The sequence below is a fragment of the Taurulus bubalis genome (assembly GCF_910589615.1).
Source record: "Taurulus bubalis genome assembly, chromosome: 6".
NCBI classification, from domain to species: Eukaryota; Metazoa; Chordata; class Actinopteri; order Perciformes; family Cottidae; genus Taurulus; species Taurulus bubalis.
In genome coordinates, this window is record NC_136594.1 from 6,826,564 (window position 1) to 6,846,328 (window position 19,765).

General features: G+C 41.4%; 1 protein-coding gene across 1 annotated transcript in view; it reads right to left on the reverse strand.

Moving 5' to 3' along the window:
- LOC306737551 (protein sidekick-1-like) overlaps nucleotides 1-19,765 on the reverse strand; it is a gene marked incomplete at both ends in the record, with an annotated part of 212,119 nt that overhangs the window by 29,897 nt on the left and 162,457 nt on the right. The window contains 9 exons of the mRNA XM_079219286.1: nucleotides 809-924; nucleotides 2,407-2,647; nucleotides 4,688-4,838; nucleotides 6,529-6,641; nucleotides 6,750-6,871; nucleotides 11,214-11,405; nucleotides 13,074-13,172; nucleotides 14,052-14,247; nucleotides 18,712-18,827. Of these exons, the coding sequence (XP_079075412.1) occupies nucleotides 809-924; nucleotides 2,407-2,647; nucleotides 4,688-4,838; nucleotides 6,529-6,641; nucleotides 6,750-6,871; nucleotides 11,214-11,405; nucleotides 13,074-13,172; nucleotides 14,052-14,247; nucleotides 18,712-18,827 (1,346 nt within the window). The remainder of the gene's footprint in view (nucleotides 1-808; nucleotides 925-2,406; nucleotides 2,648-4,687; nucleotides 4,839-6,528; nucleotides 6,642-6,749; nucleotides 6,872-11,213; nucleotides 11,406-13,073; nucleotides 13,173-14,051; nucleotides 14,248-18,711; nucleotides 18,828-19,765) is intronic.

Consider the following 19,765-nt stretch of genomic DNA (forward strand, 5'->3'; position numbering starts at 1 on the left):
ATAATAAACCCTTGGAGGGTGTGTGTGGGAGGGTAAAAGGAGAATTGTGACTGCCAGTGAGTGGTGCACTTAGGTAAAAATAAATGCACCTGGCATCTCACCACCAGCAGTATTTATCAAGCCTTTTCTTACAAAGATGAGCATAAGAATATGTTAACTACGTCACTGTCAGGGAGTTTCAGCAAAAGAGTGCTCACTGACTTCGCAAAAACAAGAAAAGACAAGCTCAAATTTGGCAGAAGTGGATTGATCGTAAACTGAGTTGCTTAAATGGGTCACAAGTCTGGACTTAAATACTAATGCAGGATCTCCGAAGCATTTTCACACCATGCATGTATACACAACAAATAAGCTTCTCCTGCCTCAACAGCAGTTTATGTTTTTTTCCAAACAAACAAAGCACTTCCCAAAAACCATCAGGTTTGATGGATTATTGTCTATTTTTCCTAAATAAATAATCCAGCTATTGTTTCTACTACAGCATGACACAAAAACTGCTGTTTTATGAAAGGGTATTAAACATTAAAGCCTCTCTCATATGCATGTGCACAGTTACACACACGCCCCCAGACATAGAAACTGAGGCCGGGTGCTTTTAGAAGCAATAATGTAGGAAGAACAAAATAGAGCAGTTACAAGCTATTACGTCATATTAGCTTTATAGTAGATGTTATTGTGTGCATATCTTGGTGCATCTCTTTGTGCGTGCGTGTAAAAATGTGTGACGGTGTTGGAGGAAGTGATAATGGACTGAGGGGGTCGAGTGAGAATGCCAGGGTGGGATTGCGTGCATGTGTGTTTTATACACCTTGTATCCTAGTATGACTCCATTCTTCTGGGCTCGAGGGAGAGCAGACCATTTGAGCAGGATCCTGGTGGAACTCACAGCCTCAGCAGTCACATTCATCGGAGACCCAGATGGAACTAGAGAGCACACACACACACACACACACACACACACACACACACACACACACACACACACACACACACACACACATTGAAAGATCATATTTTTATGATGCTCTTTAAATAATAATTCAAGAATATTTTTTTCACACAGGACTCAGACGCTGAGCTGATAAAAATAATAGACAACTTAGCAACCTATATTAAGTGCGGCAAAAAACTAGAGTTGTAATTATTATGAAATAGTGAACAAAATCCCCCAGATATGTGCTCCTGACAGGATTAAATTCACAGCATGCAAGATCCAAATCAATGAAGACACAAATAAAAGTTTGCTAAACCCAGTATGACATGAACAAAACTGATTAATTTAAGTATGAATCATATGCATTTCAACCCTGCTGGTGCCACTTTACTGCTGCTTTTCTCCAATATTCTGATTTAGTTTCATTCATTCATTCATTCACTAAACAGAAACCCATTGTGTCAACAATGACAGCAAAAAGAAAAAAACAACTTTTATGCCTGTAGTCATTTACCACTGATAAACAAAATTGATATTAGATATGACAAAACATTTTAGGATGTTTACTACTCCATTGTTTTCATCGTTATATATTTTCATCTATAAACACACCAATTTTGTTTGTCTCCCAAGACAACTTGGGAAACAAAAGTGACTAAGTGACATATTGACCTTTTGAGTGACTTTATTCTATGTTATTTTATTCATATTGTTTTTTATCATCAAACACATACAATAAATTCGTCCTCTGCATTCAACCTATCCGAAGCATTTAGGGAGCGCTAAAGCACCCGGTGATTTTGACATGTGACTCGGACTTAACAGAATTTTTGTGTTTTTAACTTTTTATTGCCCCGATGAAAAACAATGTTAAAGAGGAATGTTGAATTTGTCTTCCTGGATGAGGCTCTCCTTAACTGCGACACTTCAGTGGGACTCAACATCACACCGCCCATTTACACACAGTACAAACAGTACACACAGTACAAATACAAATAGTTATCCTACATGAACCTTTCATCCCAATACTGTGCAGAAAATGTTATTTGGGAGTGTGTGTGTGTGTGTGTGTGTGTGTGTGTGTGTTCGGAGCTGGTTGAGATTGATATGAGTTCATAACAACCCACACAATTTACATCTGAATACCGAGGGGCTTGAAGGTCAGTGCTGATTTAAAGCATGACCAACAGTGGACCTCCAAAATGTCCCCGGACAGCTCGCTGTTGGTGAATGTGTAACGCCATCCAACCCTCCCCTTCCCCCTTGCCGCTCCCTCTCTCCGTCAATCTTCCCCTCACTGAAATGAAGGGAGAGCGTAGAGGGCAGAGAGAGCTGGCAGGTTGAAGGGAGACACAGGGAGGTAATTGTGCAGTTTAATCCTCGCCCATGTGTCTTCTTGTACCCTGCTAATACGATATTGGACAGACAGCTCTGCTGGACACTTGCAAGCAGGAAACAGGATTGATTTGTACCAGATTCTGCAGTGAGTGTGGCAACCGTGTCGCTCCACGGTCCAGGCCCGATGGAGTTGTAGGCCTGGATCTGAACCTGGTACTGGGTCCAGGGATTCAGGCCATCTACTGTGGTCTCACTGGTCCCCCCTGCTTTTTCCACATCCTCTGTCCTGTCCTCCCCCTGACCGTCTGTCCTCCACAGTCTCAGCCGGTACCCCACAGTCTCTGGACTGCTGTTGTACTCGGACTCTGGAAGAGGCTGGAGGGTAACAAAAGAGCAGATTAAAGAGACGTCCATCAACATCACGCTAATACAACCTTGTTAAGGATACGACTGAAAGTAAAGAGACTGAGAAGATAGCTGCTTTTTTCAGGCACATTTTTTTTTTAATATTGTGAACCTTATTCTACTAAAGCTTAATAAATGAGGGCCAGTGTGCCAAACCCGATCTGTGTCTTGTAATTTGTCAGCACTTGCCCACTCTGTGCCATCCCTGCACTTGGTGAATTTAATTAATTTTGACTGTGATTGATGACAGAAGATCTATCTATACAGAGAAGGAGCTTAAAATGATGATTGAACCAGAAACCAATTTGGGTAAAATTGTGATTAATAAAAGGATAATTTGGTTAACATACAACAGCTTGTTGCTCTATGAACCAACATGACACAGTTCCTCATAACGAACATGGAGTGATACCCCGCTCTTACTTACTAAAAAAACCTTAGGAAAAACACAATACACACACAGCCAAAAAGACGGTTTGATCAGATTTGGTTGAAAGCCACCAAGCAACAAAAGCAAACAACCCACCAAACTAACTGATCAAATACACTTTAATTGTTTGACATAAATATTTCACACACCCTTTTTTCAGCAGGGCCCCGCCCTCTTCAAACCAGTGCAAAACCGGGGGGTCATGTAGGACCCCGATAACCAATTTAAATAAGCTGATTGAGAAAACAGGTTTTTGACTGCCTTTAAACCCTAAATTAAAGCCTCTATGAGATGAACCTTTTGAACGTTTTAATTAGAACATAGTCAGAATGGAGTTGGGTCCTGACAAGAAAAGTGGAATATCCAATTTAGATCCTCACAATGTGATATAAACAAAGACACATACACACACACACACTCGTGAAAAGGCATTACGTAGCTCTAAAGAATATGGTTATTTATGTGACATGTCTAAATTTAAAGTACATCCTAAAAACCTTTTACTGTCTTCTCCCCTTTGACATTCCATCCCCTGATCTTCCTCTCTCCATCACCCTCTTTTCCCTGTTTTATTCACACTCTGTCATCCTCTCTTTGCTTCCACTCTCATTTCCTGTCACCCTCCCTCCTTCTGCTGTCCATACTTTTTCTCTGTCACCTCATCTTCCCTACTCTGCCCGTGCGCCTCCACGTCATTATGCATTACAGCCAAAACCACCTATTATTCAGTGCCCTAAAATCACATTAGTGAGAAGTTCAGTTCGATCGCAGCGCATCATTCCATAGAAGATTTTAAACCAACAATGTACAGGGGTTGCTCTGTGCTGCGCTGCAGATAAGGAAGTGAAACACCCATCCTTTTTAAATACCCTAGTGATTTAGCTCAGCTTAGCCTTTAGGAACTATAATACGGAATGTCACATTAGCGTTATTGCCCTTAATATGCAGCTTAGAATAATAGCCTTAGCTAAAACCATTGTGATGGTTTCATTACAGCAGAAAACCTAGCATAGCTCAGACTGGGCGCTAACATGCAGGTAAAATCCCATTACCATGCTGCACAGGTCGCCCATAGCGCCTCAGTGTCTGTGTCTGATTTGACAGGCTCTTTTTCTCATTCCAACTCTTAAATGGAAAAGTACTCTGCTCTCCATTTATGTTATAATAGAAGTGCGGATGGGGGAGTAAAGGAGAGAGGGAGGAAAAGAGGGAGGGACGAAGACCGGGAACAAGAGCAAAAAAGAAAAGACAGTAAAGAGAAAATTACATTGCATTTTGTGCTGCTAGCAGTCCGCGCGGTGAATGGGAAATCTGACAGATTAGCGTTAGCGCTGATCACAAGGAGAGACACTGATTATACGCTGTCAGCCGCTCAACCTGTTCAGTCCTGCTGCTGGTGAGTGCACACGCACGTGCATATGCACTTATATTAAAATAAGAGCAAATACACAGATATGCAGTGCAAAGAAAATCCTCATCACTCAAATTATCACTATTTGAATGACCTAAAGGGAAAGAGCGAGGCTTAACTGTTTTAAAGAGGTATATGTGTCTCTATGCGAGTGCATGTGTTTCAGTACCTTCCAGTTGAAGTGCAGGCTGGTCTGTGTGGAGGACAGCAGGGTGAGGTTAGAGGGGTATGTGTCAGGGGCAGCGTGCAGGGTTTGAATCAGCCTGGAGGGGGCGCTCATTGCACTGGAGCCGACAATGTTCACCTGCCGTATCCTGAACCTGGTGGAGCAGAGAGCACAGTTAAAGAGGCACTGCACTGATTCTATACAACACGTTTAGTTAATTTTTTTATGAGGAGTCATAATATCTACTGGAGGGAGACCTCCACATTTGAAAAGAATAACACCCTGATAATGTCATAGTGACGTTGCCAGGGGTAGTCTCTACAGGTTTGGAGACTTTCTAACAAAAAGCATACGCTACAAAGTGGGGTTGTGGAGTTTAAAAGATATGGGTGTTTGCCAGACAGAGAAGGTCTAAAGAAAAGGTGACATTGAGTTGCATTGTTGGTAATGTAGGATCCAGTGTTTTTAGAACAAGACCCAAACTAGCCTCTGCTGCTTTGATTTAGACATTTCTTCTTAAATCTGCCTCTCTGGAGTCCACCAACTTCCTGACTCCCTATGAAAAACATGCCAGTTCTTAACATACAGGTATAAAGTTGAACATGGGGGTGAAGTTTTCAAACGTTTACACAGAGCTACTGTAGAAGCAGTTACATTATTCGCATACAATTTGCGAGAGCCTACACGACCCCATAACATAATGTCATGCACTCAATCAAAACATCACAGGACATGTCAACCAGACTTCATAGTTGGAGTGAAGAAAAACTATTTCAGACCTTTTCAGAGCATTTGTTATATCCATGTTATTTTCTTCACAACTGAAGCATATTTTACTAGATGGCATCCTTTAGCTGGAACTCTCCACCAGAGAATTTCTGAAAAGGCCACTGGCATATTGTTAAGATGTCTGAGAAAAAGAGATATAACCATACAGTCGTCTCGGTGACAAACCCGCACAAACACACACAGCCACGAGGGAGCATTTGTTACTTTTGTAACTTCTAAATGCAGCCGCTCTTCGGTGTGGGTGTGAGTGATAAAACGTGTGAGAGTGCACCCTGCATGTGAGAGACTACGTCTATGAGTTCTGGCTCCTGTACAGGGAGATAGAAAGCAGGGTGTAAAGAGGGACTTAAAGCGGAGGATATGAAATACAGACAAGTGCATCACTTCATCTAATGTTCCAATGGTGTCGCCTGTGACAACATAATCCCTGTGAGTGTACATCGTGTGCGCGCGCACACACACATACACACAGACACACACATGCACACACACACGCACGCACGCGCACACGCACACATGCACACACACAGCAATCCCATTACAGATGAATGCAATGACATAGAGAGCAAGAGTCAGATATAGACAGATAGACTGATACATTGAAGATACATAGAGAGATTTGGAGAGAAAGAGAGAGAGAGAGAGAGGGAGGAGGAAGTGTTACTGCTGTTCAGAGTGACAATAGATCACGTTTATAAACTGCAGGCTCTTCACGGCCCTTGAGCAAGGATTAAAGACACTCCTCTCTCCTCCTCTATTTCCTTTTTTCTCCTTTTCTATTTCCCACTTGCTCAACACCTTCTCCCCTGCCCTCATCCCACCTCCTCCCCTCCAGCGAGTTGAGGGAGGGTAATAAGGATCTGCATGCAGCAGCTGTGAAGGTGCTGACAAACAGAAAAGTCTCAGATGGAACTGTCTCTCTGTGAGTCTGTGTGATTTATCTAACTTCACCTGAGTCTTGCAATGCTGCAGAAACTGGCGGAGAGTGAGACGTGTGTGAGTGTGTGTGAGGGTAGACTACGTTCGTGTGTAGGCGGGGGATGTTTGCTGCTCACCTGTACTGGGTGAACGGCGTGAGGTCAGGGATCTCCAGCGTGTCGGCATCTGGCAGGTTTTCTTTCTCGAAGACAACGCTCCACACCTCTTTCTTTGCATCCTCCTTCACTACCTGTTCATGAAAGTACAGAGTTTGTCACACAATGTTTTTCCTCCAGTTGAGTTTCAGCCTCAGCGGGGAAACACAAAAGGGCACGAGCCCAAACGAGGACACACGCACCTGGCCTTCTACGATCCATCGTGATATGGCGGTCTTGCCATCAGGACCAGGCCGGAACCGAAGTGTTGCGGTCCGAGGGCTGATGTTGGAGATGACTAAATTAGATGGTGCACCAGGAAGTTCTGCAGATAGGAAACAGAAAGAGTACTGCTTTAATAATAATGATAATAATACATTGTATTTGTATAACGCATTAAAAGGTACTCGTAGGCACTTTAGGTTTTGAAGGCCTGGGGTGATGTGGTCTCCCGTGCGGGAGTGGGAGAGCAGACGGTAGTGGGACGGTGGAGTAGGTAGTGGGGGTGATGGATTTGGTGGAGATGTAGAGCTGTGTGTCATCAGCAAAGCAGTGGAATTGGAGACCATGATGTTGCCAAAGCTTTGATTAGGGCTGTTTCTGTGCTGTGGTGAGATCTAAATCCGGATTGAAATGGTTCGTACAGTTGCTTGGAGTCCAGATGGGTTTTGAGTTGGTAAGCAACCGTACGTTCCAGTATTTTAGAAAAGGGAGATTAGAAATGGGTCTGTGGTTGTTGGGGCTGCAGGGTCAAGGCCAGGTTTTGTAATGAGAGCTGTGACTGAGGCGAATTTGAGAGAGGGAGGGACAGAGCCAGTAGACAGGGAGGAGTTGATGACAGAGAGGAGGAGCGGCTGGAGGGACAAGCCACGACTAAAGTAGAAGGGATGAGGTCCAGGTCGCAGGTCGGAGTCTTCATGTGGGAGAGTGAGCGGTTGGTTAGTAGGGATTTACGGATCCAGGATTTGGGGGGCCGTGCTGGAAGTGGCCAGTTGGTTGTAGACGTCTGATTTTGTCTTTGTAGAACGACAGGATGAGTTACATTTCTCAGCTGTGGAGGAGATTGTTTATTGGTTTGAGAAGTGTATTTATTGTTACACAAAGCTAACGAGAACAGCAAAGAATTTTGCTCTCATGCAGCGGGTACTGTATTCGTACATGTATATAAGATATCTTTTGACCAAAGCCTGCGGGATCGCTGTGCTCATATTATTGTTATTTCTGATATTTCAATGGTGAGTTAGCTATCCTTTGAAATAAAATAATTGCTTGTACTGTAGCAACGATTTACAATAACAATTTATTTGTAAAGCAAAAAGAAAAGGGCTTTGTTCAAGTAGAAAAGGACTGTAGCATCACAGCATGGAAAATTATTTCAAAGGCCTGGATCAAAAGAAATGAATGAAAGACTAAATATAATTTTTATAAAGACTTTTCTATCAAGGGATGAAAACATGTCCAAATGCCAAAACTGAAAAGATTGTTCGAACTGCAACATGTCTCCACTTTATACCATTTATAATAGGAAGAGAAGGAAATTATGTCACCAATAATGACTTAAATAAAAATGACTTACATTAAAAAAAGAAGAAAAAAAAAAGCTTTAAGTAAGAGTGAGCCAAGAAATCGCTTACAGTCCTTTATTTTGTGTATGTCTATGTGCCAATGCATTCAAATAAAAGTTTGGTCCCAGAAAGAAAAACGGTAATTCTACTAAAGCACCCACTTTATATCTCTCTTGGTCAGAGCAATTTAATTCATATTTCCAAGGTTGACAATACAATGCAGAGTGATAAATCTGTACACCGGTGGAGGCGAGAGGTGAATTAAATGTACAGTTCACTAAAGTCCATTTAAGGCCTATAAATGTCTGAGTAGGCTGCAAGCCTCATACATTATATTTGACCCATTATTATTCTAACATTGTTCCATCGCCATGAAAGTAATGAGTGACTGGAAAAGTGTGATGTGGCAGACCAGCGTCGGCACAATCGCTCTGGAAACAAAGGAGAAGCTGAAAACTAGCGAGGGCTTGGCTGAGACATCAAGCTGCATTCGGTGGTCTAAAAAGTATTCACATTTCCATACAGAGCTGACAACATGTAGCTGGCAGACAGTACCTTCCCGTTTCAGGTACAACATATCTTGTGTATAGTGTATATATTTTTATGAGGATAAGTTGTTTCAACTAACTCGAACGTAAACCAATCCGCGGCATCATTAGAATCTCAGAGCAACAGACGTAACATAAAGAGCGATTATGTCCATTATTGCTGCGTTTACACCAAAAGCGTTGGGGAAATTAGCAACGCTTTTGAACGCAGCATAAGGGTGTAAGGGAGAGCTATTGGTTGGATAAAACACACACAGAACTTTCACCTAGAAGACCGGTGTTTGTGTCCCCTGTGTATGTGAGTTATTGTTTTACTGAAGACGTGATGTCACCTTAAGTCATGTGACGTTACTTCTGTAGTTATTTTAACCCAACACATGACCTTTTCCTAAACCTAACCGGTACCACTTCTTAACTTATTTTAATTCATTCAATCATTAATGTATGTGCAGTATCAATGTATACCACTGTGCAATATCAATATGTATCAATATATATGTGCAATCATGTGAACTCAACCATTCAGTCTGTCTCCTATTATGTTTAGATACGATTATTTTCTATATCTTCTTTTACCGATGTCTCTGTTTTTGCACTGTCCTCTTTGCTGCTGTGGGACTAATAAAGGATTATTTTATCTCAACAAGGTTGACCATGCACGAACCTTCGGTGTCGAGATGGCAGCGGAAATATATGCCGAATAGCGATGAGATCACGTTACAATAAATGGAAGACAGAACAATTAGAAATCAAGTAATTCTGCTTACAAAGAAAGTTCTCTGACAGTAGCACCATTGATTCAGTAATAAAGTGCTTCTGTCACATTCGAGCTGAGAGCGACACTGACTTTGGTCAACAACAAGCAACCAGAGACTATTACTGTTTTCTCCGGATGGTGAGTTTTTCTTTTTTGTTCTCCTGGAATAAATCAAATAGGAATAATAATACGTTTTGTATGCACACTTCAACCAGAACTAAATATTCCAATGAAAGGTTTACAACTCCACCTTTGAAATGCCACACGCAATTTATAGCTGGCTCTGAATAGACTTCTTCACTGACAGCTGTTGAATTGACTTGGCATTGGTCAGGCAGGCGGCGCATTTGAGACTTGCTCTGCAGACTGGGCTTAAAAAAGTGTGTGTTTGAAAAAAAAAAAATACATGTCCTAAGAAATGATATATATGACAGCTTGTTTCTGCTAATATGAATATGCGTAATCAAAAATGATCACAATCCACTCTGCTCACTCATCAAAAGATCGAGCACTTCAGACCCACTTTTCAGCCACTTCTCTTCACTGTGATTGGCTGATACTTGGTGTGGTGTCTCTGGATGGTGGAAGTGCTCTGGTGTGATCTACTGTAATCCTTCCGGTTCTGCTGCAGCATCATTATTTGCTGAACATGGCAGAATACAGATCAGTAAAGCCGATGTGTTAAATCAAACGACGTGTGCTATAACACGGCAGAACAATGGGACACATCAGAAAGATTTTGTAGAATAGCATTTTTTTTTGGATAAACAGATTATATAACATGACCGGGTCCAGCTATTATGGAAACAAGGCAATATCTTTTCTGGATACGGCTTGGTACATGTGTGCGACGCCATACAATTTCAGCTTTCAGCAGGCATTGCTCCGTAAGTGCATGCAGCAAACTTGTAATGGTTGTAATGTGGGGATGTTGATTTCAGCTGCCATGCTCAGATGAATGACAAAATTCTCTCAACTCCATGAATACATGAATAAATAAACAAGACAAGAATCTATGCTCGGTGGATCTCTCTCTTTCTCTCTCTCTACTCATTCTTTAGTTCTTTTTCCTAATCTTCAGTCCTCCGTCTTTCCTTCAGTCTTTTGCTTTCATGAATTAATGAATAACCTCTGAATCTATGAACTGTCTGTATCCATCTTGCGTTCAATTTTTTTACTGCTTTTATTCATAAATTAGTAATCAGAAAATGTTATGAGCAAGTTTTTCCCCTTCATTCTCCTCCACTTTCTCTCAGTCCATTTCTGAGAGACTTGGGTCCTCTGTTCTTTGGAGATTGCATTTTTCTGTGTTCTCTGTTCCCTCATTATGTTTCTATCGGCACTCCGTCTTCAGTCCTGCTCTTTGATTGTCTCTTGCCCTCTCTCTCTCTTTCTCTCTCTCTCTCCCCTCTCTGCACTCCCACCACTTTGCCATTTGCAGTTAATCAGCACTAATAATGATTGCAACTTGGCCTTGGTCCAATCATACAAACTCATCATGCACACAAGCATGGCGTGCACATGGTACACACACACAAATAACCCATGTATTTAAGCGCTCTGTAAGATGCTGTAAACGACTAACTCTTGCGAGTGCCTTTGCATGTGGATGTGTGTGTCGGTTGTGTGGGTGATGATTCATGGATGCGCAGTAACAGCCACTTATCAGCCTGAGGAAAGACAATGGCATCGTGAGGGCTCATCAGTCACATTTACTCTGCAACACACACACACACAGGAGAAAAATCTTTCTTTAACATCCACTGTCAGCGGCTCCTTTGTCTGTATTTATTGTACCTGGTGGGACTCCAGTGGAGATGGTGGAGGGTGTGACCACACCCTGCCCCGCGGCGGTGAGCGCCGCCACCTGCAGTGTGTACGCGGTGGTGGAGGTGAGCCCGGTCAGCTGGTACTGCAGGGTGGAGTTGGACAGGGAACGTTCCTCACGACTCGACTCGGCGCCAGAAACGTCCCACCACAACACGTAGCCTGCAGGGTGTAGAGCACACGCTGGGTTAATAAAGGAGTGTGTAGACACGAGCAGACATGGATACACACAAACACATGCACCGGCACACACAGTGCACATAATGAGAGGCGCGGAGCCAAAAAGGAGGAAGGGAGTGCTGGAGGGGTAACTACCGTCAAAATCCCTGTCTGTCCCTACGCATCTTCAGAGTCATGCATCACACTCCACCACCTTCTAATGTGTGTGTGTGTGTGTGTACGCGGAGGCCACATGTAAGTAAAGCCCCGGAGAGGGTGAATGGTCCCTCATCTGTCTCTGTGCTCACCAGGTGTTGGATGAAAAGCAGGTTGAGGAGAAAAGAGTAAATGTGCAAGGTGACCTTGATTGAATTTTCTCTTTTCCCCACTCCTCTTTGAGTGTGTCAGCCGACTGTAAAGCCACCGCACCGCTTCGACTGTGGTCTTGTTTTGTAGGTGCCTGATGACCTGACACATACGCATACACACGCAATGGAGGGAAGTCCCTTAATTCACAGCAGCTTGACACGTTCACCAGCACCATTGTCTAATTTTGGGGGGGGAAAGTGCTTTGAGCTCTGCAATGCGCCTCACAAACAACACCCATGGTGTTGTTTGTGAGGGATAAGGGCAAGTTGGAGATAATGTGAAAAGACAAGCTGCAGAGAGAAGGGATTAGCTGATGATGAATCCGTTGAACACCAACAAGGTGGCTGGGACAGAAAACAAAAGATTAATTGGAGAATACAGAAGAAACTATACGTATATAAGTTTTAGGGTTCACCTCTTACTGCTGCGGGGATGCTCACTTTTTCTTTTTCACCTATATTAGTCATTCCGCACTCTGGATCGTAAGGTACTGTACCCCCTGTATTGTTCACTGGAATTATTGTGGAGGTGTGGGGTAACAACTACTGTACAAAAGCACCCTACAATTATTAAGTACAAACTGTTTTTAAAGTCGCGTGCATTGGAATTCAGGGATCTGGTGGAATTTAAGACTGCACAAACATGTACAAAGCAAGAAATAATTCACTTATATGCAATATAAGTGGCAATATCACTGGCAATATACAACACATATACAACACATATTCTTGGCATTAAACGACATTGTGTTGTTGTGTTTCGCACCGAGCTAAAACGTTTTCTGGGGTGATTTTGTGAAATGGACTGAAGGACTACTACTATCTAAAGACATTGAGTTAAAACGGGTACGAAAGTGAGGAAGGGCAATGTAAAGTATGCAAAAGGTGACATTGTTGTTATTAGTTTTCTTGTCTTCTCTTTTTAACATTTTGGTTGGATTATTGATTATTGATGGATGAGTACCTAGATAAGCATGTTGCTTCCCTCTACTCTACTTCAGATAATAAATGTTCATTTATGTTGCTTATTGAAAGTCTGTTGTGTATGTTCACCCATATTAATTTATATATATATTTTTATTTTTGTTGTCGTTGAAATGTTCGAAATGAAGTATATTCCATTTCATTATGTCTTATCATTATATGTTTGACTTTCTGGCAAAAACATATAATAATATGGCGCTCACTAAACCTAATGTAAGCTTCCCTCATCACAGCTGTTAGTGGGAGTGAACGTGGAACGATGAAAGTTTCTTGATTATGGATCAAATCCTGAGTTGAGAGATACTTTAAATGGTCTGACCGATGATGATGCCGTTCTTGTCTTCGGGCTCCGCCCAGCTGACTCTGAGTGATGTGTCCAAGATTTCAGTGAAGCTCAGTTGGCGAATGGGTCCAGGTGCTGAAAAAAATAATAATCACAAATTCAGATCACATCAGACAATATTAGTAATATTTTAACTTCTCCAGCAGTTTTAGGAAATCATCCCTCCACACCAGCCTCTTGCAGCCTATTACTTCTTGCTCTTCAACTTCACACACCACCTCCTAATCACATCGGCATCGACAACCACGCGCACACACATGCACTCAGGTGCACGCATGCCTGTCATTTCTCATTTCATGTGTGGCTCTCTAACCACTCTCCCTGCAAAGCGATTAAGCTATTCATCTAAGACATTCAATAACACTCACATACTCACTCACTCACAACACACACACACACACACACACACACGCAAAAAGCTATCATCAAGCAAGAATTACACCCACCGTTAACCCTGCAGCACGCCCAGCACCCAATCAATACCAGCCCAGGTGTGTGTGTGTGTGTGTGTGTTTGTGTGTGTACACATGGCTTCTAAAATCCCCTTCCCACTCAATAATTGCTGGTTGTTAATAATTGCTTGTCTGTCTGCCTATAGGCTATTGTGTCTATTTGACGCTGCGACTGTGTGCATGTATACTTGCAACTGGGCAGCTATTATGTTTATCAATGGAACAAAAGGCTATGAATCCAAGTATATCTCAAAAACATGTGAATTAATTCCCTTTAAAAAGACCACACACAGCGGTGAAGAAAAATATCAAAAAGGAGACCATAGAGAGTAGAGGCCTGAGAGAAAACGGTGCGTACACAGCTGTGCTTCACACTGATAGAAACAGCTGGACTGAACACAAAGCAAGTCAATACACTGTCATTAATATTCACAGGAGAGGCTGTTCTTTGTGTTCTGCTCTGTTCACATTGAAGTGTACGTGTGTGTGTGTGAGTACTCACTGTCCTCGTGTGTCTGCAGCATAGTGGGCGGGCTCCGGGGGCCGTCTCCAGGTGTCGTGAAGCAGAGGGTGGAGCCAAAGTACCAGGTGAACTTCTTGAGCCCACTGACTAATCCTGTGTGGCGCGAACTGGGGTAGTCCGGGGTGATGGTCACCACGACGACGTCCTCCGGAGACTGCTCTGGCCAGACCAGCAGCTGTGGTGGGCGAGAAAGACGGTTAGTGGTGACGTCCCGGTGAAATCTACTGAATCTTCTTTTATGCGGCAGGTCACCACACCACCTAAAATGTCTATCACAGTTATTGGGTCGTTGTATTTTTCCATTATTTTTAGTTCAATCATCATTTTAATCAAGCAGCATTAGCTCCAGGCTACCAGAATTAATTGAACAGGGTTTTTATTTTTTGTCATTAAAGTCTAAAACTGCCAAACTCTATTACAAATTTGTCAAAATGGCAAAACAATATTCATGTTTCATTACCTCGAAAAAGTTTATCTGCATCTCAAATTTAAGCATTTATTTATATATGAATGTAGCACTTTACATAAATTCCTGCCAGCGGGCCATTACCAGTCATAACAACGTCTGAGAACAAACACTAAGTTTGATTATCGCTCCAACTAAACCGCCTAATGAAAAGTTAATTTGTCTCTATTGTGAGAATTGATTTATATTCAGAACCACAGCAGTTTGGTTTGCGTTATTGCTATATTTACAAAAACAAATGGGGAAAAGCATACACTTAAATATTCATAATGAGAGACAAGCCACAGGCAACACTGTGATATGGAGCCATATTTATAGTTCATGGTTAAACAATAACTCGCTGAGATGCGAAGTTACCGCCAAGTTTTCATGGGAAAACAAGTTGTATATAATGAAATAATTCAAAATCTCTCTTTAATGGCTTATTGTTTCTGAGACATTTACATGCAGTCATTACCACTGCGTCTCACTCACTCGGTATTAGATCAAACCTCTGACCTATTTGCACAACGCCGTATGCCTCTGAGCCCTCAATGCTTTACAAACACTGTCTCACCTGCTGTCTCGGAGCTTCAGCGTGTTTTTGTACTATTTTTTCTTTTTCGTTTATATTCGGCACATTAATTGATATAACCATAACAGAACCGCTACATTGTTCTTGTATGCATCACTGACGGCATGTAGTGTGTGACCCACAGTAATTTTCTCTACACTGTCCACATCTTACAGTATGAATCCCTATTATTACGTAGGCAGTGATGTGGAAACTTGAACTGTAGGTCAATCTTCACTTTGATAAATATTAATAACTATGTTGCGTTACCCTCTGTCACCATTGAAACAATGCACACATCTAACATTTCTTCAACCAATTTTTCTTTGCCTGATATCAGACAGGATTGTCAACATGTTGCTCTCACTTTCCATCTTCAGTCTCAGACGTATCTGAAGCTAACGGCATTTAAAGTCGACACTGATGAGGCTATGGCAGGGAAAGCGCCGGTCAACGAGATTAAATAGAAACACCATCATCTAACTTTTTTCGGACTCAGACATTGCGAAATAGAGATCTAACTATATCACTTATCCTGGAAGCCCCAAGACAAAATAAGTTAATTTCAAATTCATGCATGATATTTATCCATCCAATGAAATGGCTCAGTCTGAGATTTAATGTTGCTCACAATAGCTTCAACTTTTGTGATCCTGAAATTGAAGCTACTGATCATCTGTTTGTCCATGTCATTATATACTAATTCTGGGATTATTTGCAGGACTGGCTGTCAATCAAAATCCAACTACTCGCTCCTCTCACAAGGAAGAACATTGTGTTTAGTATAACCATGAAGGGCTTTAAGAGTGACATGACATTGACATTTCTGATACTCCTTGCTAAATTATTCATCCAAATGGAGGAAAATGAAACCCATTTTATTCTGTTTTCAGATGGAACTTTGTGGACAATCATCTCTATACTTTAAGACGATTCAAAGGAAAACATGAAGAGCCTCTCAGAGTTAATGAAAGACTGAAATATTAAGAGCTGTTTATTGTGATACTGTGAATGAATGCGAGGAAATTAAAGATCTTTTTAAAAAATGCTAATTTAAAAAAAGGAAGAGCACTGAAAAGCTGAATATAATAATAATAATAATAATAATACTGAGGTATTCTGTCCATAAATAAGAAAGTATCTACCACTGTACCCGCCAGTAAGATACAAACACCGTGTCAGTTCGACATTCATAAACCATAACTAATTTTGGGTTTGTGGCATGTACAATATTTTTGCTAACAATCTCACAATGCAAAGCGTTGCATTTTATCGACTTGACAATTATCATTGTAAGACTCAACCACTGTTAAGTTATGACACAAACATGATTAATAAGTGCCTAAATATCAACTCGTGGCTCACTACACAGTAAACTATTATAGTATATTACATAGGGAGTGAATGAGTAAACCAGAAAGTGATTAAGGGCGCAGACATATTGGAGCTGTTTATTGATATTCGTGCATTGATATTTATTATTCACATAATACATGTGCAGTGGTTGTTGCAGACACACATAGCAAGATCTGCACTTTACTCAGTACACCTTATCTAGTTTACTGTTTATTCAGCCAATATGCTTCTCGCTAGTTAACCGTGATGTATTTTTTGGGTGTTGCGGATTGTAGCGCATGACACATCATGACACATTTTTCTTTGAATAGATCTGTGAAATAAATGTTAAAAAAACACACTTATGTTGCCAAATATACACAAAAAACATGTTCTATATTCACCGTGAAAAAGCTGTTCCACTGCACACACTGCGTCATCATATTATCTCTACCATCTGCAAGAGCAACCCAATCAAAACCTGCAGAGATCTCCTATGGACAAAGTTGGTGATATCCAGAGACAGTTGAGCGGCTGCTTTTCTCTCTGCCCAAAGGGCAGCACAGTGCACCCAGTCCGTCATGGTAAAATAAGGTTTTCCATTCTACTTTATTATCAGCACGGTACAGTTTGGCCGCAGTAAAAGAGTGCTGATCTGGAACCCTCAAGCATCTGATGCTCGTCCACTTTCAAAGCATGCTGGGATGATTGGGTCTGCTGTTGCTATTGTGACATGTGCATTCTGGACCAGATTGCAATGGCAACCCAAAAGTGTGCTGAAGAACGCATGCAGTACACAACGCTGTCCTCGAGTACACTTGAGCATGGACACAACAACATGATGGTACACAGTGGAATAAAACAACTTTTATGCTGAGTGTAAACTCAGGTAACATGCATCATAAGGGTCTCTGTACTGAGTGACTAGTAGGTGCTTAATTTCTCTGCACAGACTTTGATATAACCATGTTCATATAAATGCAATCGGTTTAATGAATGCTCTCCTCTTTGTTTGTTAGTATGCTTGTATAGATTGAAAGTTCGAGAGAAATGCTACCTTTGTCTGAAACTTCGCTCTAAGGCAGATCTAAAGTACGTCAGAAGACAGTTTCAAGGACATACAAATGGAGGACTCGTCACAAGTGGCTCTTCGGTTCACCTCTCCAGCAATCAGTTTTGAGCTATATTATTAAGGGTATTGTATACAGTCAGTGATCTGTGTTGGGATGAGATGAGATGGGGCTTTGCTTCATATCCTCTTTTAATTAATATCATTATCTATTGTCCGCTAACCAGAACAACACACCCGAAGACGAACACCCACATGTGCAGCAGCACCGAGAGGCTCCACTAATTCAGAGTGGTGAAGCCTGTTCTACAGAGACGGCATCAGAGAGCCACATCAAACAGGAGGAAAGCCATATAGTATTTATCAGGCAACAAAGACGCCAACGTTCACATTCTCTAAAACACAATCGCACACACAGGCACACACACGGATGGGACCCAGTGATGCACAGCAAGAATGTGATGTGCTTTCTTTGTCATGTTAATCAGTTCCTTGGGGGTTGGTTGCCACAATAAAGTGAATAATAAATCACATACCAAAACTACTACGTATAGATCTCTCACAGTATTCAACCCGGCTCCCCATTATCCTACCTCTTCATTATTATCTCTTATTTCTCTTCGGTCTCTCGCACCCTATTTTCTCAACACCTACTCTCCTTTTTCCCCATTTAATCCTCCCTCTCTTTTTCCTCCATCATTTATTTTCATTTCTACCTTTAGCTGATCCCTCACTTGGCTGGGCTAAGCATATGGGTAAACAAGAGCAAAGCAATGCATTCTGGGCCATGACCTTTGAGCTGAAAGTCCTATGAGAGGTTCACAGGCTTTCACAAAATTGACTCACACACCCACAGAGAGAAAATGATTAATTTTAAAGCATCTTTTTTAATTCAAACCACTAAAAATGGATGGAAACAGACTGTTTTGGGGAATCTGCTAAAATTGATCCATGGAGTGTTGGACTTAAGACTTCAGTATCATTAACATAGTAGCTATTATATTGTCTGCAGTAAAGCATGTTTACTAGCTTTTTAATGTTAGTATCCGAGTAGAACATGTGATGACAGACTTTAAAAATACATACTTTTTTCTTTACAAGAAAATGTAACTTCTCAAACATTACAGATCCTGCACATATAAAGAAACCATCAATCTTATGGAACTTTACAATAATGGTACGTAGTGTTAACATCAACACACAGGCGGAGGCTTACCTTGTACCCCTGGTTGATGCCATTAATAAACTGCTGAGGCGGAGGGTTCCATGTGAAGCGGATGGTTGTCGAGTTGATAGCTAAAACTTCCACTTCCTGCGGAGGTGCTGTGGGAACTAAGCACACGGGTAACATTTAGCTGCAAAGGGTTCACCACAGGGGAGAGGATGAGTGTTTAGATACACTGGGAAAACATGTACAATGACAGACTCGGAGACCGAAGCTGCAGAAATAAACAGTTTTCAAGGTTACACTTGAACTTTTTCAACAAGTTGTGCTTTTAAAATATATATCATACGGCACCATATTTCACATTGATATTCAGTTCATTTTTTTAAATTAAAATATCTGCTTGGCTTGCAAAAGTTAAATGCCAACCCTACACTGCTATTCTCTGCTGCAAAATGACCTAATTTCTCAATGAAATTCATCTCATTTATTGTATTTTGCATTCACATATTTAGCATAGTATCAGTTGAGGGATAAGTGAGATAAGGGTGCTGCCCCTTCAGTGACAGGGGCTGAACAATGACGGCTCACAAAGACAGCCAAAATGATGAATTAAATCTATTACGCCTTTCAGTCAGTGACCTCAGGAGGACAGACAGTGGCCACAGAAAGTTAGATGACTCACTGGAGTTGTTGGTTCAATCCTGTAGACACATCACTCTCCCTTTACTGCAGCCCTGTCAACCTTTATTACCCACATGATGTAACTGCATCGCCTGCAATGCCATAATCCATTGAATACAAATTATAATGTACTAGAAACAAGAACAATGACACTGGATTTGTATAAATGCTTTAACTTACTAAAGGTACTCGCATTAAGTTGGATGACTCCCAAGAGGCAGATGTTAAAAAATAATCGTAATATTGAGGACGAGACATCCTGTTTTTTTTATTTTGCGTTTTGGGCCAAGTTAAAAGAGACTTGGATCTTACATTTCCTAAAATGCAACTCTTCATTTTTAGAAAATGGATGCCTCCTAAATGCACACTTATTTCAAACCCCACCCCCTACATAATGTAGGTCTTCAAATAAAAACCTATA